This window comes from Podarcis raffonei, chromosome 1 (genome assembly GCF_027172205.1).
Source record: "Podarcis raffonei isolate rPodRaf1 chromosome 1, rPodRaf1.pri, whole genome shotgun sequence".
In the NCBI taxonomy this organism is placed as follows: Eukaryota; Metazoa; Chordata; class Lepidosauria; order Squamata; family Lacertidae; genus Podarcis; species Podarcis raffonei.
Genome location: NC_070602.1, coordinates 49,830,157 through 49,847,135, shown reverse-complemented (window position 1 = coordinate 49,847,135; position 16,979 = coordinate 49,830,157). Strand labels below are relative to the sequence as shown.

Below are 16,979 nucleotides of genomic sequence, written 5' to 3'. Positions count from 1 at the left end.
AGAGGCTGCATTGTCTGTTCCTCAACATTTCAACAGAAACTTAACAAAGACCATGTGAAAGGACGAATGTATGTTTTTATCACAATGTTCAATTTCCTATTAACAGAAGCAATAAAGATTATGAGGCTTCTGCATGAAATAATATTTGTTTAGGGAAAACTTTTTGCAGTATTAGAATACATATCATATGAAGGCCCATTGGAAGAAGCCTAAGAGCTTATTATCATGAGAAAATAATTGTGTGGATGTATTGACAAGAGTTTCCTTGGTTGCAGGTGGTGTTGCAGTCCCGGGACTATAATGCTCTCTCTATGTCTGTCATGGCATTTGTGGCTATGATCTACCCACTGGAGTACATGTTCCCAGTGATTCCACTCCTTCCTACCTGTATGGCTTCTGCAGAGCAGGTATGCCATCGTTTCAGTGACGGATGTACTGCTGTGACACTGCTGAAACCTTTTATCAGGAGAACAGTCGAATTCTTGCTGGGTTTTGTCCTGTCTAAATTAAAATGCATATTTTTCAATGTGCCTGGCAACTACTGAGATGCTCCTACAAATCACAGTGAAGCTTAATGATAGGAATAGAAATGGCAGACAGTGTAGAAAAGAGCAAACTTTACTTCGAGATGTTCCATATTATATCTGTGGTTATATGCTATATTTTTTTCCCAAAGCTGTTGATGCCATATAGGCAGTTTGGTCCACAGTTACTTTAGAAGATTGAAGGGTCATGTTACTCCTGCAGGAAACCTGTGCTTCAAGAAGTGTAGTTCCTGTAAGAGCCAATAATTGTAAAACAGGGAAAACAATTTCCAGCAACATTACTTGCTGCTGTTAAAGCTTTAGGCTTATTCTTTTACCGCCTTTTACAAGAATGTAGAATGTTTGCAAAGGACATATTTCTTAGCAAGGCCTATTTTGTCAAATATTTTCTTTTACTGCTCTCCACAAAACTTCTTATTTCCCCTGCAGTTTTTTTGTGCTGTTCCAAACACAGTATCATTTTGATTGCCATTTTTACCCCAGGCTGTCTTTCCAAGCACCAGTTTTCTTCCATTTATAATCTGGTCCTTTGATGAAAAGCTCATTCAAGGAGGCCTTCCCAAATTTAGATGTTTTCTCAGCTTCTGCTGTCCTCAGTGTTTGATAAATTCTTTTAAAAAATACTTATTTATGTGAATATATTGCTCTTACATGCACAGTAGTCTCCTATCCAGATTACTATTCAGATGTGCACCTGTTTTATCTCAGTAATGCTACAGCATCTATTGTTTATACAGTAATTTACTGAGCCCAAAGTTTAATGAATTCTTGTAGCAACATTTGCTTATGCTTTTAAGTGTCGTCATCTCTCCAGTAGTTTGCTTTTAGTGATTGTGGGTGGATTGTTAGCAGAAAAGCTGTAAGGATTCAGATTTTTTCCTTATTAATATTTTCTGCTTGCTGCAGCTGCTTCTGGCCCCAACACCCTATATCATTGGAGTCCCAGCCAGCTTCTTTCTTTACAAACTAGACTTTAAAATGCCAGATGATGTATGGCTAGTTGATCTGGATACTAATAAGGTAGGTAACTCCTATTCATAAAACAGCATTTATATATAATTCCTCTTGATGGGGACTGTGTGGGTGTTATGATTTTATTTCCTAATCCCACCTCCTTCTCTTAATTAACACAAAATAGATGTTGCCTTGTTTGTTTATATATTAAAGGGTTTTAACAGCTGTTCGTTTTTTAAACTGCAGTTTTGCTTGAAGTTGTTTTGTAATAACCTACTGAAATGGTTCTGGTTGGGCTTTTAAGTCACTGTCCTTTGTAACTGTTTGATTACTGATTTTTAATATATTTTATATTGTGTTATGTAGGCCGCATTGGAAATGCAAGACCCTAAAAGACAGCTTAAAAACACATTTATAATTTAGCAAATACACATTTTGGATAGCCACACCCATACAGCCTTTGTTAAATGTTTCTTGGTGTGCAAAACAAATCAAAATATGTTTATTGGTTTAATATATTTATAGGCCTTTTATGTTAAAACAATATTTAAAAGAACAATTTAAAATTATAATTAAATGGTGATTGTTTCTGACGCTTAAAAAAATTATTTCATTGAAAGGGCAAGGAAATATTTTCTAAAACAATTGTTACCAAGGAGCAAAGTGACATAATTAGGTCACATTTTAATTTGTTGACATATTAGAAAACCAAATCATCTGCTTGACAGTTCTGAATTCATCTTAGAGCACAGCCAATAATGCATAAGCAATAGGAAAAATTAAATACACTTCAAGGTTCCTGCCCCTATTTCTGTCTTGTTTCCAAGAAGTCATAAAAGACTGTCCACTCCAAGAGTTTTTGTAAACGTAATTTTCTCTATAAATTTTTATTCCAGGTGATTGTTCCTACAAATGCTGAGTCATTACCTGTTTTGCCGGAACCAGAATCTTTAGAATTGAAAAAGCACTTAAAGCAGGTACGTAAGGATTCTAGTGAATGTGGCTGGGATAATTTCCACTGTTGGTATATTACATATCTAAGGATGCTGTGACAGTTTGCAGCATCATAATGGGACAACTTATTACTAAAGTTCAGACTCAAAGTGGACTCTCTAATGTAAATATGACTATTTCAACTTCTATGAAGAAACATTTCTAAATTAGGATAAATGTGGTTAAAGAGAGTTATTTCAGGTAGCTGATAGTGGGTACATTAGTGATACTTCATTCAATGCAGGAAATTATGCTGTCCAAAATGGGGCTTCTGTAGCTCTGTGCCATGAATAAAAAAATATCTTTGCAATGGCTCCTTTGGAACACAGTCAGTCTTGGTTAGAGGATGACTAGGGAAAGCCGGTGTGTGTTTAGATGCAGATTCTGTTCAATTATACTATTGAACAAAGGTCCAATAAGTATCCTTTCCCTTGAGGAGACACTTTGACCCCCCCCCCCAGTTCTTTCTCTTTTAAGTAGCACAAAGTAGAAGTTGTAGTCTTGTTTTCAAAGCACATTGTAAATTTCCCCTAATAACAAAAAATTGCCTCTCTATATTCTTTTAGGTTCACTTATTTGGCTTGTGAAACTGCAGGACCTGCCATTTACATTTTTCAGCTGATTTTCTTGAACAATAATCTTCTCATGGCATGCTATTTACAATTTGATCCAAAGCCTTTCTTACTTTTCTGTCCTCTGTTTCTGTTTCTACTTTAGAGAAGCTTACGTAAAAATGCCTAGGAGCCTCTAGAGATAAAAAAAGTAAGAAAGGCTTTGGATCAGATTTGTAAACAGCTAATAGCCTTAACCAGTGCTTTTTTTTCTAAAAAAATGTTTAGGGGTGCTCTCATTTTCCTACTTATATTGAAATTCTGCCCCTCAATGAGGCCAAACTTAGATTCACAAAATGAAAGCAAGCCTCAGACTTGTGGCCTCTCCTCTGGTGTGACTTTCAGGCGGAAAACTGAAGGTTCTGCTTCTGTTGTAGGTCCACCAGAGTTTAGTGGGTTGTCCAATCCCTAAGCTATGGTTCATTGTAACTACAATTAATTGAAACAAGCCAGCTTCCTAAACCGGTATGAATTTGGCTTGTTTCAGCTGATCATAGTTAAAATGAGCTACACATTCTCCAGGTTTGAATGGCGCAATAAGCCGCAGTTAATCTAACATGGAAGTGAAAGCTTCTGAACTCCTTGAAGCCCTGACAGAAGGAAAAGGGGGAACGTGTGAGTCTAACACTGAACTATGATTTAGTGTTACATCCAAACCAGGTCACTTTGTTATGTTTTGGGATCCTGGGTGAGATTCAACTAATCGGTTCTGTCAGCAGAAGCCCTGTGCAAGGACCTCTGCTTGCACAACAGGGCTTCCCCCAGTTGGCTCTGCGGGATTGGGAGACACACACCCCCCGGAAAAAAAACACCAGTGTGTTTTCATATGAGCATTTTGGTGTGGTCATGAAACATTGAAATCAGCAGGTGTTATTACTGTGTATTGTTAACTCATTTTCGTGTATTTGAAGCTGTGGTAGGCTGTGGTTTATCTCATCCTTAATCAACCCCCATTTAAAACCTGTGGTATTGTAAGATAATCATACATATCAGAGCTTCATGGCATATTGTGCACTACATAAAACGCTTCATCATTACACTTAAAACCATCTAAACCAGTACTTAATATCTACAAACAAATCTGCTTCCCGCATGATACACCCTTTAGAATCTCTGGGCTTTGAGTTGTCTTGTCGTCCCCTTTCTTAATCATCATTTTCTCCATTTTCATATTGCTGCCTATGAGGCCCATATTTGTTCTCTTTCTCTAATCCTGTGAAGCTATTTATTGGTTTTAGTCAAATTGAATGAGTCTGTCAAAATAGGTTTTATGATTTTATTTCTGTTCTTTCCCCCACACCTCCTTGCATGCTGCATGCAGTATTTAAAGGTAAAGTGTTAAGAGTAGCAGTACAAAAGCTGCTGTTTCTGGCTCCCATAGAAGAGCAGAACTACACATTTAACCGTTTGTGATTTCCTGTGTAACCTGTTGCAGTGAACAGCCATTGACCCTTACAGTAGAATCCCCAGCCGCTCTTTCAGAATCTGTTTGCTTTTCTCTCTCCACAGTTTAGGGGCTATTCAGCAAAACTCCCACACATTTGAGTAGTGTGAAGTGAATTAACAAAAGAATAATAACCATTCCTTTCATTCTATGATGCAAGACACAAAACCTTACTATCTGCAGGGTAAAGCAAAGGAAATGTGGGTGACATCGTGAAGGTGACTGCCTTGTGACAAAACATAGTGACGGTAGTGGGAAATATTGGCGCAAACAGTATTATGCATGCACAAATACTTAACAAATATATACGGGCTTATTATTGCCCTTTCAGATCAGTGTCATTATAAATATTTACATTGAAAATAGCTGGCTAGTAGTCCATTTAAAAAAAGTGTATGCAAGCAGATGTGTGGGGTGAAAGCAGTCTGGCCTTGCTCAGGAACTGTGACTGTTTATGATCCCTTTTTATTTCCTTTCTCATCTGTGGTATTAGTAGTAATAGTTTTTTCTCCATCTGTCTCTCTGTGATCATGTGTTCGTCTTGCCTCTGATTGTCCGCTGGTGTTGTCATGTGATCTTCCATCTTGCCTCCAGTGTCTGGTTAGCATGACTGCAATCACTCAGAAACAGCTGCTCACGCCTGACAAAAAGGTGTCTTTATTTTACTCTTTTCTGCCTCAAGTTTCCATTGGATTATTTTTTAACCTGTTTTGATTTATTTGCTTTGGGGGGGTGGGGAAATGAACTTTACAGAAGGACAAGGAGGTTGAGAGAGAGAGGCAGACATTGAGAAAAACGGGGAGGATTAGGTAAAAAAAAAAAAAAAGGTAAGGTAAAGGACCCCTGGTTAGTTAAGTCCAGTCAAAGGCAACTATGGAATGTGGCACTCATCTCACTTTTCAGGCCGAGGGGAAAGGCACAAGGTTTGTAGGATGCCCACAACTGTTAAGAAGTGGAGGGCGAGGCAAAATTAGATTGATGAGATTGTGTACTACACGCAGAAGTGAAAACTTTAACTCTTATATGCTTCATGTTCTGGGTGATGTTGTCAGACCATGAGTCGTTAGTTCTGTGAAAATACTAGCTTTGCCATGTGAGCTGAGGAAGACTGTAGAGTTTAAAACAGTGCACTGTCCTAGAAATCTGAGCTTCCCTGACTAGCAGTTATGAGAAAGGGCACAGTGAACCTGCACCTTTATTTGGATTGAAAAGATAGTTTTTAAATTGATGGAGTTGGGATCTCAGTGCAGAGAATAATACTGAGTGGATTGTTATGAAGGGTGGCATACACATATCTTAAATAAATAAATAAAATTACCACAGGGTGGTTTACAATGCAATTAAAAATAAAAAAAAAGTAATAAAATCTGCACGAAGGCATTAATCATTAAAAAACAGCAGTGGAAATTTGTAAAGCAACCAGTACTTAACAAATGTGAAATTATTAATATACCTTGGAGCATAACCCTGTGCCTACAGGATAACAAAGTGAACTCCAGGTGCCTTCTTTCAGGAAAGGTGTTTTACAATTGGAATACTACAGGTGGGAAAAAGTCCTTTTTTGTGTCACCATCTGCCTTATCTCTGGTGTTTGGGGTACTCTGTGGAGTGCCTCAGTTTATTAATTTTTAACACACCCATCCTCTGGTTTTATACAGTTGAGCTACTGAAAGGGTGGATTTCACCTTCCTCATGTTAGTTTCCAGTATATTTAGGGGGGGGTGTTATTTATAAATCTTGTTTTACTCACCTGCCCTCCTCCCAATACTAGTTAGCCTGGGGGATTTTAAGTTGCTTTGGGTTGCTTTGGGCAAGATAAAGTGACTAAATTAGTCAACCAATAAGTCATTAGATTTACCATTTAGCATTCTAAATTTGTTATGTAAAATGGTTGTAAGGTCCTCTCTTTTTCTGTGCTTGGAGCAGTCAAAGGTTAGTCAAAGAATGCTTAAAAGTTTACTGATCTGCTGAAAGAGGTGTATTTTGATTCTGGGGAACTAGAACATTGCACTTGGGTTGTGTTTGTCCATGAGTTTAAGCAGTTTTGACAATGCCATTCTTATTTATTACCCTTGTGACCTATTGCCCTTCAGGCTTTGGCTAGCATGAGCTTGAATACCCAGCCTATTCTTAACCTAGAGAAGTTTCATGAAAGCCAGGAGATCCCACTGCTTACGGGGAAACCTCAGAATGACATGCAGTCCACACCTTCTACAGAGTTCAACCCCCTGATCTATGGCAATGATGTAGACTCTGTGGATGTGGCTACTCGGTGAGTCTGAGCAATGTATTTTTGTTAAATTTCCAAATACACTGGAAGGTCTGCTGCTCTGTCCTGCAGAAAATGTTAGCTGAAATGCTGTGGCCTTCCAGTAAAAAAGCAAGTGCTTTGTCATTGTCTTTTTCATGAACATTTATTGTTATAAACTAGAACACACTCTATGTGAGCTACCATCAGTTTTTAACAATATTTTCTACTGCTTCATAAGACTAGAGGATGAGATTCTCTTGTGTATATATGGATTCCACACAGTCCATTACAGGGGTCAGCCAGTGTGATGCCCTCCAGATATATTTTGGACAACAACTAACATTGGCCCAAGCCCAGCACGATCAGTGGGTCATGGATTATGAAAGATGTGATTTACACCATTTGGAGAGCATCCTGTTGGCTATTCCTAGTCTTTTGTTTTGAGATATATATTCTGCTAAATCTGACTATGTTTTCTAATTGAAATTTTAAAATAGAAAAAAAATGTAGAGGTAACCACTGAGTAGGTTCATGCAGAGTTTTATAGCTCATTGTCCTCTTTATGCTGATGACAAGCAGCTCCATTTCTCCTTTTCATCTTCTACAGGCGAGACAGTGAATGTACTGAGTCACTGTTAGGTTGTAGTACTGTGTGATCGAATCTTCTGTGGGGGTTACGTTCCAGAAATGACATGTACATGGAAAAATGCATATACACTTGGAACCACACCTGTGTGGTTGTCTTTCTTTTCAAGGAAGGCAGAGAGCTTTTAAGCTCTCAGACTTGCTTACTGGGCTCTGGGATGCTCCTGTGACATCTTGTGGGACCATCCGAGTTTCCACGAGATCTCTCAAGAGTGTTCCAGAGCACAGTTAGCAGGTCTGCGAGCTTAAAAGTTATTTCCATGTTGGGAAAACCCAAAGCAAAAGGAGCTTCTAAGCTCTGTGCCTTGTGAGCAATCAATTTGCGGGATTTCAACCAGCCAGATTTCAATTGTGTGAAGTTGAAACATAATCCAACAAGACTGAGATACGGTTAGTGGATGGTCCCTCTATCCAGCTTCAATGTCCAGCCTGCTCTAGAAGGGGTCACACTACCTCTGAAAGAGTGGGGTCATAGTTTGGGACTTCTCCTGGTTCCATTACTGCTGCCACTTGAGACTTCGGTGGTGTGGAGTGCCTTCCATTGGCTTAGGCTGTTTGGCCCAACTACAGTAAAAGAGATTACCGTATTTTTCGCACCATAGGACGCACTTTTTCCCCTCCAAAAATGAAGGGGAAATGTGTGTGCGTCCTATGGTGCGAATGCAGGCTTTCGCTGAAGCCTGGAGAGCGAGAGGCATCGGTGCGCACCGACCCCTCTCGCTCTCCAGGCTTCAGGAAGCTATCCGCAAGCCTTGCAAGCCCGGCGGGAGTTCCCGCGGGCTCACAAGGCTTGCGGGCAGCACCCTGCAGCCCCGGCGAGTGTCCGCAAGCCTTGCGCGCCCGGCGGGAGGTCCCGCCGAGCGCGCGAGGCTTGGGGCGGCAGCCTGCCGCCCGAAGCACAGGGAGCCCTCCGGAGGGCTCTCCGTGCTTCGGGCGAGTGTTCGCAAGGCTTGGGGTGGCAGCCGCGGCTGGGGGGGGGATATTTTTTTTTATTCATTCCCCCCCCAAAAAAACGAGGTGCGTCCTATGGGCCGGTGCGCCCTATAGAACGAAAAATACGGTACTTGCCTTCAGAGTTGATAATTGAACTCAGTATCATCTTTGTACCCTAGGCTTGCTGCAAAGAAAGTGAGAATAGAAGCCAAATATATTTTTCTTTGGTCACAGCACAATAGGGGCACTGGTGTTTCTTTTATTTCCATAGGGCACGGGTGTCAAACACAAGGCCCGCGGGCCAAATGCGGCCCGCCAGACCTCGTCATGTGGCCCGTGTAGCCGCCGCCGGCCGCCAGCCTTCACCTTTTATTCTCGCTTTTTTTTTTTTTGACACAAGAAAGCCGCCTCTTCAGCACATGCACGGCAGCCTGCAAGCCAGAGAACGTCTGCCCTCTAGCGGTGCCGGCCGTTCTACACAGGAAACCTCCACTTTACATGCATTCAGGAAACCTCCACTTGTTTTTATATTGAGCGCATATTGAGTCCTATAGATACAACCGGCTCTTTGAGGGTGACCAAACTGCTGATGCGGCCCCCGATGAATTTGAGTTTGACACCCCTGCCATAGGGCATATTTTGTCTTGAGGCCACAGTTGATGTTAGCTATGAATGGGCGAACTTATTCTGCTGTTCTTCCCTTACTAGAGGCAAATGTAGAATTTGCTTTTCATGATATGTGAATGTACTGTGTCCTTCAGATTTGTCATGTTGAATATATTACCAACCTATTGGATTTTTTTAGGGTTGCCATGGTGAGATTCTTCAATTCACCAAATGTTTTACAAGGATTCCAGATGCATACTCGCACACTTCGCCTCTTCCCCCGGCCAGTGGTTGCATTTCAGGCCAATTCGTTCTTAGCCTCAAGACCAAAACAGACACCTTTTGCAGATAAATTGTCGAAGACACAGGCAGTGGAATACTTTGGGGAATGGTCACTCAACCCAACTAATTATGCTTTCCAAAGAATCCACAACAGTAAGTCTTGGCCTTGTGTTTACTGCTACCTCTTGATTAATGCTGAATCTTCTAATACAAAAGTAGTGTCAGGAAATAGTGTCTCCTGCATCCTATCTGACCATCTTGGCTGTGAGACCTGGAAGACTTACCCCTTGCCTTGCAGGCCTTTTTTCATCTGACATAGGGTAGGGCCCTAACTGACTCCAGCTACAAAAAGCTGAGGCTGCTGAACTGATTCTTGGGCTGGTGTGTTTGGGCTGGGGACTGTTGCTGTTTTTTGTATCTTGTATCTTAATTCAGATGTGTGGAATTGTTGTAGTTTATATTTGGTTGTGTATTTTTTATTGTTTTATTTATTGCTCATGACTACTTTTGTTGTGTTGTAGTTATGTATTTTTTCATGCTGTAAGCCACCTTGAGCATGGTTTGAACTGTGGAAAGTTGGCATACAAATAAAATTATGTATGTATCTGTTCTATGGAGGGACAGCTCTACATTCAGTTTAATTTCAAACCCCATTAAGCAAATATCTTTCTATGGACTGATGTTTTGCCTACCATTTACAATATAATTTCTGTAGGGCAGCTGCAGCCTCACTTGATTGAGACTTTGGGGGATGACATCATGGAAATAACTTCATTTTTCTTACTATTTCTACAGACATGTTTGACCCAGCTCTGATTGGTGATAAGCCAAAGTGGTATGCTCATCAGTTGCAGCCAATTCATTACCGTGTCTATGACAGCAATTCTCAACTAGCTGAAGCACTGAGTGTCCCAATAGAGAGAGAAACAGATTCTGAACCTACTGATGATAGGTTAGTGGGGAGAGCAACTTTATGTAGCTGGTTCTAAGTGGCCTTTGTCTTTCTGGTTTTTTATCCATTTCCCCCTGAACAATTTCAATACTTCTTGCAGCACTGGTTTCCAAAGCAGTTTAACAGATAATCTGACAATTACATTAACAATGCAAGATAAAACAATGCAAGATAAAAAAATTACAGTCAAATCAGAAGTTCAGGGTATCATAAAATCCAAATCTAAAGGTTCTGAAAAGCATTTTTAAAAGACTGGCAGAAGAAAAAGGGTTTTGGCTAGTGCTGAAAAGATAAAGTGTAGGCACCAGTCTCTGTTGCTGCAGTATGCTACTCGAAACACCTCCTTATTAACCTTCCATCTTCTGCACCCTTTAAAAATGCTTCTGGTAAAGTAAAAATCAGTTGTCCCCTTTCTTTTTAAAAATTATATTTCCAAACACAGAGCTATACAGTATATATGATGACCTACTACTTAAGAGAAGCTGTTCATTTAACAAAACCTATGCCACCATAGCCTTGTAGTGTAAAATATTCCATTTAGTTGCTTCTCTTTCTATTGCTGGTCTGTTCTCATTCTCTATTGCTTTATATTTTTCTTTCCTTTTTTGCCACTTCTAATTTTTTCTCACCCTTTCCCCCTTAAAATAGTGGCAGTGACAGTGTGGATTATGATGACTCCAGCTCTTCGTATTCATCCCTTGGTGATTTTGTTAGTGAAATGATGAAGTGTGACATCAACGGTGACACTCCAAGTGAGTAACTTTGAGTTGATAATTTAATTAACTCTACGTGCATGCTTTGGTCTGATTTAATTGCTTTGAGAGAGAAAGAACCTAAGCTAATTGTGAATGACTTGGGAAGATATCTTGTGTTTAGGTAAACAGGTATATTTACTTTTAACATCTTGTGCCACCCAGCCTAAAGTTTTACTGTTTACTATAATCATATCACTCTTGAAGACTGTAGAAGAGAGTATTCAGTACAGTATAGGTAAAAGCTGATTGGCTGCTTTTTTTGGTTAAATATACATTTTCTTACCTGGTCAGGGATCTTCAGTTGTGACTAGAATTTCAATCAGTTTATTACAGTCATAGACCAGCAGCGTTGTGACTAGAATGTCATTTGCAGCTAGAATGGGCCTTTTCAGCGGTGGTTCTCTGCTTTTGGTATGCTCTCTTCAAGTAGACTCGCCTGGCATCTTCGTTACATATCTTTAGGCACCAGGGAAAAACATTCCTCTTCTCCCAGGCTTTTGGCTAAGTTTACAATCTATGGCCTTTTAAACAGTGGGATGCTGGTGGTATTGTTTTTGTTTGTTACTATGTTATGCCTTTTTGTGTTTTTATATTGTAAACAGCTTTGTGACAGGCAGTGTGAAGGGCAGTATAGAAATATTTTTTAAAAGCCATACTGGAGAAAATCTGGCTTTTGTTTTATTGAGGTTTCTGGTCAGTACTTACATTGTAAATGTCATATTTTCTCATCAGGTAAATGGACTTGGACACTACTTCCCTTTATTTTTTACATTTTAAAGCCGGAGTGGTTGACTCCTGACCCAGGCACATGATGATGTGGTCCCCGAGCAGTTTTTCCTGTCCCCCAACTCAGACCCCACTAGTTTTTTGCAAGGGTGGCAAAAAAAGTAGAACATAGTGCTGAGATGCCCTGTGGCCACTTGCCCTAATGTGGATGCAAATAGCTCCCTTTCACACTCATCAGATCAATCATATGATAAGCAAGGAGGGCCTGTGTATGAGAGTTTAGGTGGCCACATCCACATCTGGCCTCTTTTACCATTGCGAGATGGCCCCTAGAGAGTTGGACAAGGGTGAATGCTGCCCACAGGCAAAAAAATAATAATAGTTAGCTACCCCTATAGAAAAGAATTATAAAGCTACATTTTGAATAGCTTGCATATTTTGCTGTTTAGAGTTAGATTTTGATCCAGTTTTCAAATGGCAAATTAGCAAATATGAAAGTTCCCAGCTGCTCCCCACCACTGGTCCTACTGCCTCCTTGCTTTGTAGGCTAAGTCATGGTTTGGCAAAGAGTTACGCCTTATCTGGGACCATGGCTTTTCTTGCTCCAGACAAACCACAACCTGTAACTAAAGTTTGGTATTGGTCTACTGCTCATGGTTTGTCTGAAGGAGACGAACCATGAGCCTAGATTCAGACGTAATGTTAAGCCGTACCATCACTTAGCCTAGGCAGCAGGGCGGCAGCAGGATCAGGGAGGAGCACATGCTAAGCCATGGTTTGCCTTAGTGTTACATGCAGACTGGGTCTTTGTGATTTTTGTTGACCCTATGAACTTATGTGTATAATATCTATTTACAGATGTGGATCCTCTAACCCATGCAGCTCTGGGTGATGCAAGTGAAGTGGAATTTGATGACTTCCAGGAGTACTCGGGTGATATGGATGAACAAGCCCCTGATAGTGAAAACTCCCAAGACAACAATCAGCCTCGGTCAAGTTCAAGCACTACAGCCAGCAGCAGCCCCAGCACTGTCATCCATGGAGTGAATCATGTGTGTAATGGGGCTTATTGTATAAGTAAGGGAGGCAAGAGATACAGGAATGATAGGAAGGACCCTCATTGGAGTTTTACTACTTTGGTCTTCATCAAAGGCTGGATTTGTTTGGGGCATTTGTTCCCTCATGAACCACTTCTTATCAGCCTGAGGCAAAGACTGAGGCATAAAGCTCCTTGAAGCTTTGGGATGGAAAGGATTTCTTAGCTGCTTTGGACTTCTTTTTGGAAGATACATGGAGAATAAATAATTAAAAAAACTCTTGTCATTTTGTGTTCTTAATATTTATTGGTATGCGCATAATATTTATTGATATGCACATCACAGTAAACCATGGTTATTAGTTTACAATGAATGGACCTCTCTGGGCTCTTTTGTTCTCCCTGCTAGTACATGGAGGAAACAAACTATGATCTATAACACTAAGCCAAGGATTTTGCTTTTTTCCCTTCCTAGCTCTTGTGGGGAGAAGCAAACTGGGCATGATTGGCTCATGTGTGGGAAGCCATGGTTTATGACTTACCGTGATATGAAAACATGGCCAATGTGACTAGAGAAAAGTAGATGACAGTGAATTTATGTCACTATTATGTATTTGAGATATGTCACAATTACGTATTTGATATAAAACTATGGTGAATAGCAGTCATATGGTTCATTCCTTACTAATAAAAGACAGGTGCTCACATATTCATATTCTCCAAGCCAATAGGAATGCTTAAAAAAATTAAAAGCGGGGAAGTAGACTGGTTATGATATATAATTATTGGATTTTATGTGAAATAAGTATTATACATAGATCTGTATGGAAGCCCTGTGAACAACACTGTACCTAGGATGAAATTTTTCAAGTGAGCAGCCATGTTTCTTTAGAGGTAGTGATGAGCTAGCACAGTGATGAAATCATTAGACAATATTTGAGACAATTTAAGAAGTGTTAGAAAATGGATGAACATTTGATATTAATACAGTTTATTATATAGAAAACAGCTGGTCTAATGCGGGAAATAAATTGTGAAATGTTAGACATGGGAGACAAAATTGCAGAGAGATGATGTAAGCTCATTTAGTATAGGCAATGTTAGAAATAAAGATAACAATTGGCCTTCAGAATCTTAGGGTCCTCTTGCGCCTGACACCAGCTGTTATGTGGATATGTATTTGTAGACAAATTGGATTTTTGTTTGTTTTACAAAGGAGTCTGCTGATTCAGCAGAGATGGAGGAGAAGATGGTAGCTGGATTTTCAAATCACCTTCCCAGTCTGCCTTTACAACCAAGCTTTCCCAAAATGAGTGTTGAACGTCGTGATAGTGAGAATCCAGCAAACAGTTTGAGTTCCGTGGATGGAATGGTGAAGAAAAGAGAGTATGATAACCCATACTTTGAACCACAGTATGGGTTCCCAGCAGAGGAAGAAGAGGATGAACAGGAAGAAAGCTATACACCAAAGTTCAATCAGAACCTCAATGGCAATCGGTGAGATATCACTAAATTCAGGACTCCATGAGGGCCACACTGGAATTTTCTAATTGTGCTTTACTATTTACTAGTTGTGCTTAGTACCATGCATTATCCTCAGAAAATCCCCCTGCAGTTCAGATATCTTCTAATGATTTTCTTAGGTCTTTATCGTATTCCCTCAGACCTAGAGGGATATATATTAAACACATCAGCATTTCAGGACCCACAGTATCAAGGAAGCTTCTGTTCTCTGGTGCAGTCCTGCACCACTTGGGGGAACACATGAAGGAAAGATCTATGTGGGTTTTCCCCATGTGACAGCCAGCTGGTATTGACAATGACAACTTGGAGGGAAAAGTCTCATGATTTGGCCACATATTTACAGTATTCACAACCACATATGTAGCAGCTTGGGACCACAACACTTTGATGAGTCCCTGTATTGAGTGGGACATATAATTACTTGGGGAAGAGGCCTGTAATTATTCTCTTGGAAGTATTCCAAGATGTTTACTGTTCTGGTTGATGGGTGGTACTTGGAATCTGCAGATTACTTCTCTGTTGCCTTTGTTTTCATACTTGCTCTATCTATTCTAAAATAGGCATCAGTTGATATGGCAACTGCCAAACTGACACCACAGCTAAATCAGATGTTTGTGTTACTGATATGAGATGGGTCCCAACAATCTTTTTAGTTACAGGATACATAACGATGCCAACAATGTAACACCGTTGTCTTTTCTTTTATAGGCCTCTGCAGCCTCTGCGCCCCAACAGCTTAAAGCTAGGCAACGAGTCTGATGCGGAATCGGATTCCCATGCCAGTTCCCCAAATTCTACAATATCCAACAACAGCAGTGAAGGTTTTGGGGGCATTATGTCCTTTGCCAGTATGTATAATTGTTTCTTATTTGCAAATTTGAACAGCAGGTGGGAAGAAAGTGGGGAAGAGACCCACAGAAAGAAGAGTACTTAATGGAAATAAAGTATTTGACCCAAAAGCCCCAACCCTGTGAAAGTCATTGGCTATTGCTTAATACATGACAGTCATCTACTGCTTGCATCTTTTGCAAAAGCAGAAGCAAGGGAAGCAACAGGAGTCTTGGCTTAGTAGAGAAGAATAGGGACTGGGTTTGGTTAAATGTTAGCACTAGGGAGCAGACCTTGGAATTGGGAGCTGGAAATTAGTCTGGGTAGCTCAGAGAGCAACGTTGGTGTGCTTGGTGCCAAATTGAATGAAGGAAGTGTACTAATCAGTACTAATAGTCGCTTACTCAGTACTAATAGTATGCTCTGTCCTCTGTGACCCTTAATATTTACATTTTGCTTCTGCTTTCACAATTGCTGAGGTTTGCAGGTATAATAAACCACATGCAAAGGCTATAGCAGGAACTGGTGTGAAGAAGAAGATGATGATGATTTTCATTTACATTTTGCCCTTCCTTCTAAAGGAGCTCAGGGTGGTGCACAACATAAAAAATACAGTGGATAATTAAAAATAGTATAACAAAGCAGCATGATAACAGTACTGTTCAATCTCAGAACCAATTTATGGCCAAAATGACAAAGTGGCAAAATATGTTTTATTATTTTCTAAATAGTAACTATGTGGGGAACAACACAAATTCCATGGGGAGGGAGTTTGTCAGTTGTGGATCTGCCACCAAGATGGCCCTATGAGGGAGGTGCTTTTCAATTTGCTTTGGCCTCAAGCTATTTGGGGCTTTATTACATCAGTAAAAACACCTGGAATTTGCCCTCACAGGCAGTCAGTGCAGAGCTCTGATGATTGCTGTAAAATGATCCCATCTACTTCCCCTATTTAACAGCCTTGCTGTCACATTCTTCAGTTGCTGCTGCTTCTGGGCTGTCTTTAAGGGTAACCTCAGGTTAGGTATGGAAGAATCTATCAGTTTTGGTTCTCTCAGTTCATTTTACCAATCTTCTCTGCACTTCCCCACATTTCTGAAGCAATTTGCAATAAATTAAGAAAAAAGCCCTGTGAAAATGCTTCACGATTTTAGCCTGATATTTCTCCTCATAAACACATATTTGTATATACTTTTGATTGCTGTCCACATTTCTGCAAGCAAATTCTCCTAATATGATGCATTTTGTATTTATTTTCACTAATATAGTCATTTCTATGCAATTTCATATATGCATTTTTGTAAATGTTGGTTGGAGAACTGCATCACAAAATTCAGATAAGCGCAAATTTTGAGGGAAGAGCGTTTCCCATATTGTTTTGAAAAGTGCAAATTTGATATTTTCAGCTTTAAATGTGAATTGAATCAAATTGCTCCCTTATCCCTCCCCTACATTTGTGAGGTTATTAGTACATGAATTATTGATTTCAGGCTATCCTGGTCAAACAGCGTCTTTAGATGGTTAACCAGTCATAGTTGATCACTGAGGCCACCTGTGTCTCCAATGGCAGGTTTGAATCAAGAACACCCATGCTATGTGCCTGTTCCTTCATGGGGAGTCTCCCTAATTCCTGGACTTGGACCACCTACCTATAGCGCTTCCATCTTACAATGATTCACCTTCAGATGAATGGCTCTCACTGAGTCCATCACTGCCCCTAGGCACCAGTCCTGCACAGCCTCTCCTGATTCAGATGGAATAGAGAGTGGGTGAGCTGAGTGTCTTAAGCACATTGATGGCACTAAGCCCTAAATTCCAGGATGAGTTGTTCCAGTGGTTTCATATAGACATTAAACAGTAAGGGGGTGGGTGGAGATGGAACTTTGCTGGATTC

At 40.2% G+C, this 16,979-nt stretch overlaps 1 protein-coding gene across 36 annotated transcripts in view; it reads left to right on the top strand.

Moving 5' to 3' along the window:
* MADD (MAP kinase activating death domain) overlaps positions 1 to 16,979 on the top strand; it is an 84,331-nt gene that overhangs the window by 23,602 nt on the left and 43,750 nt on the right. For 21 of the 36 annotated variants that reach the window (XM_053386350.1, XM_053386203.1, XM_053386260.1 and 18 more), the window contains 11 exons: positions 276 to 407; positions 1,452 to 1,565; positions 2,396 to 2,476; positions 5,142 to 5,198; positions 6,641 to 6,819; positions 9,182 to 9,417; positions 10,060 to 10,216; positions 10,865 to 10,968; positions 12,556 to 12,749; positions 13,950 to 14,230; positions 14,966 to 15,105. In XM_053386350.1, the coding sequence (XP_053242325.1) occupies positions 276 to 407; positions 1,452 to 1,565; positions 2,396 to 2,476; positions 5,142 to 5,198; positions 6,641 to 6,819; positions 9,182 to 9,417; positions 10,060 to 10,216; positions 10,865 to 10,968; positions 12,556 to 12,749; positions 13,950 to 14,230; positions 14,966 to 15,105 (1,675 nt within the window). The remainder of the gene's footprint in view (positions 1 to 275; positions 408 to 1,451; positions 1,566 to 2,395; positions 2,477 to 5,141; positions 5,199 to 6,640; positions 6,820 to 9,181; positions 9,418 to 10,059; positions 10,217 to 10,864; positions 10,969 to 12,555; positions 12,750 to 13,949; positions 14,231 to 14,965; positions 15,106 to 16,979) is intronic. The other 15 variants (XM_053386492.1, XM_053386324.1, XM_053386271.1 and 12 more) reach the window with 1 other exon arrangement.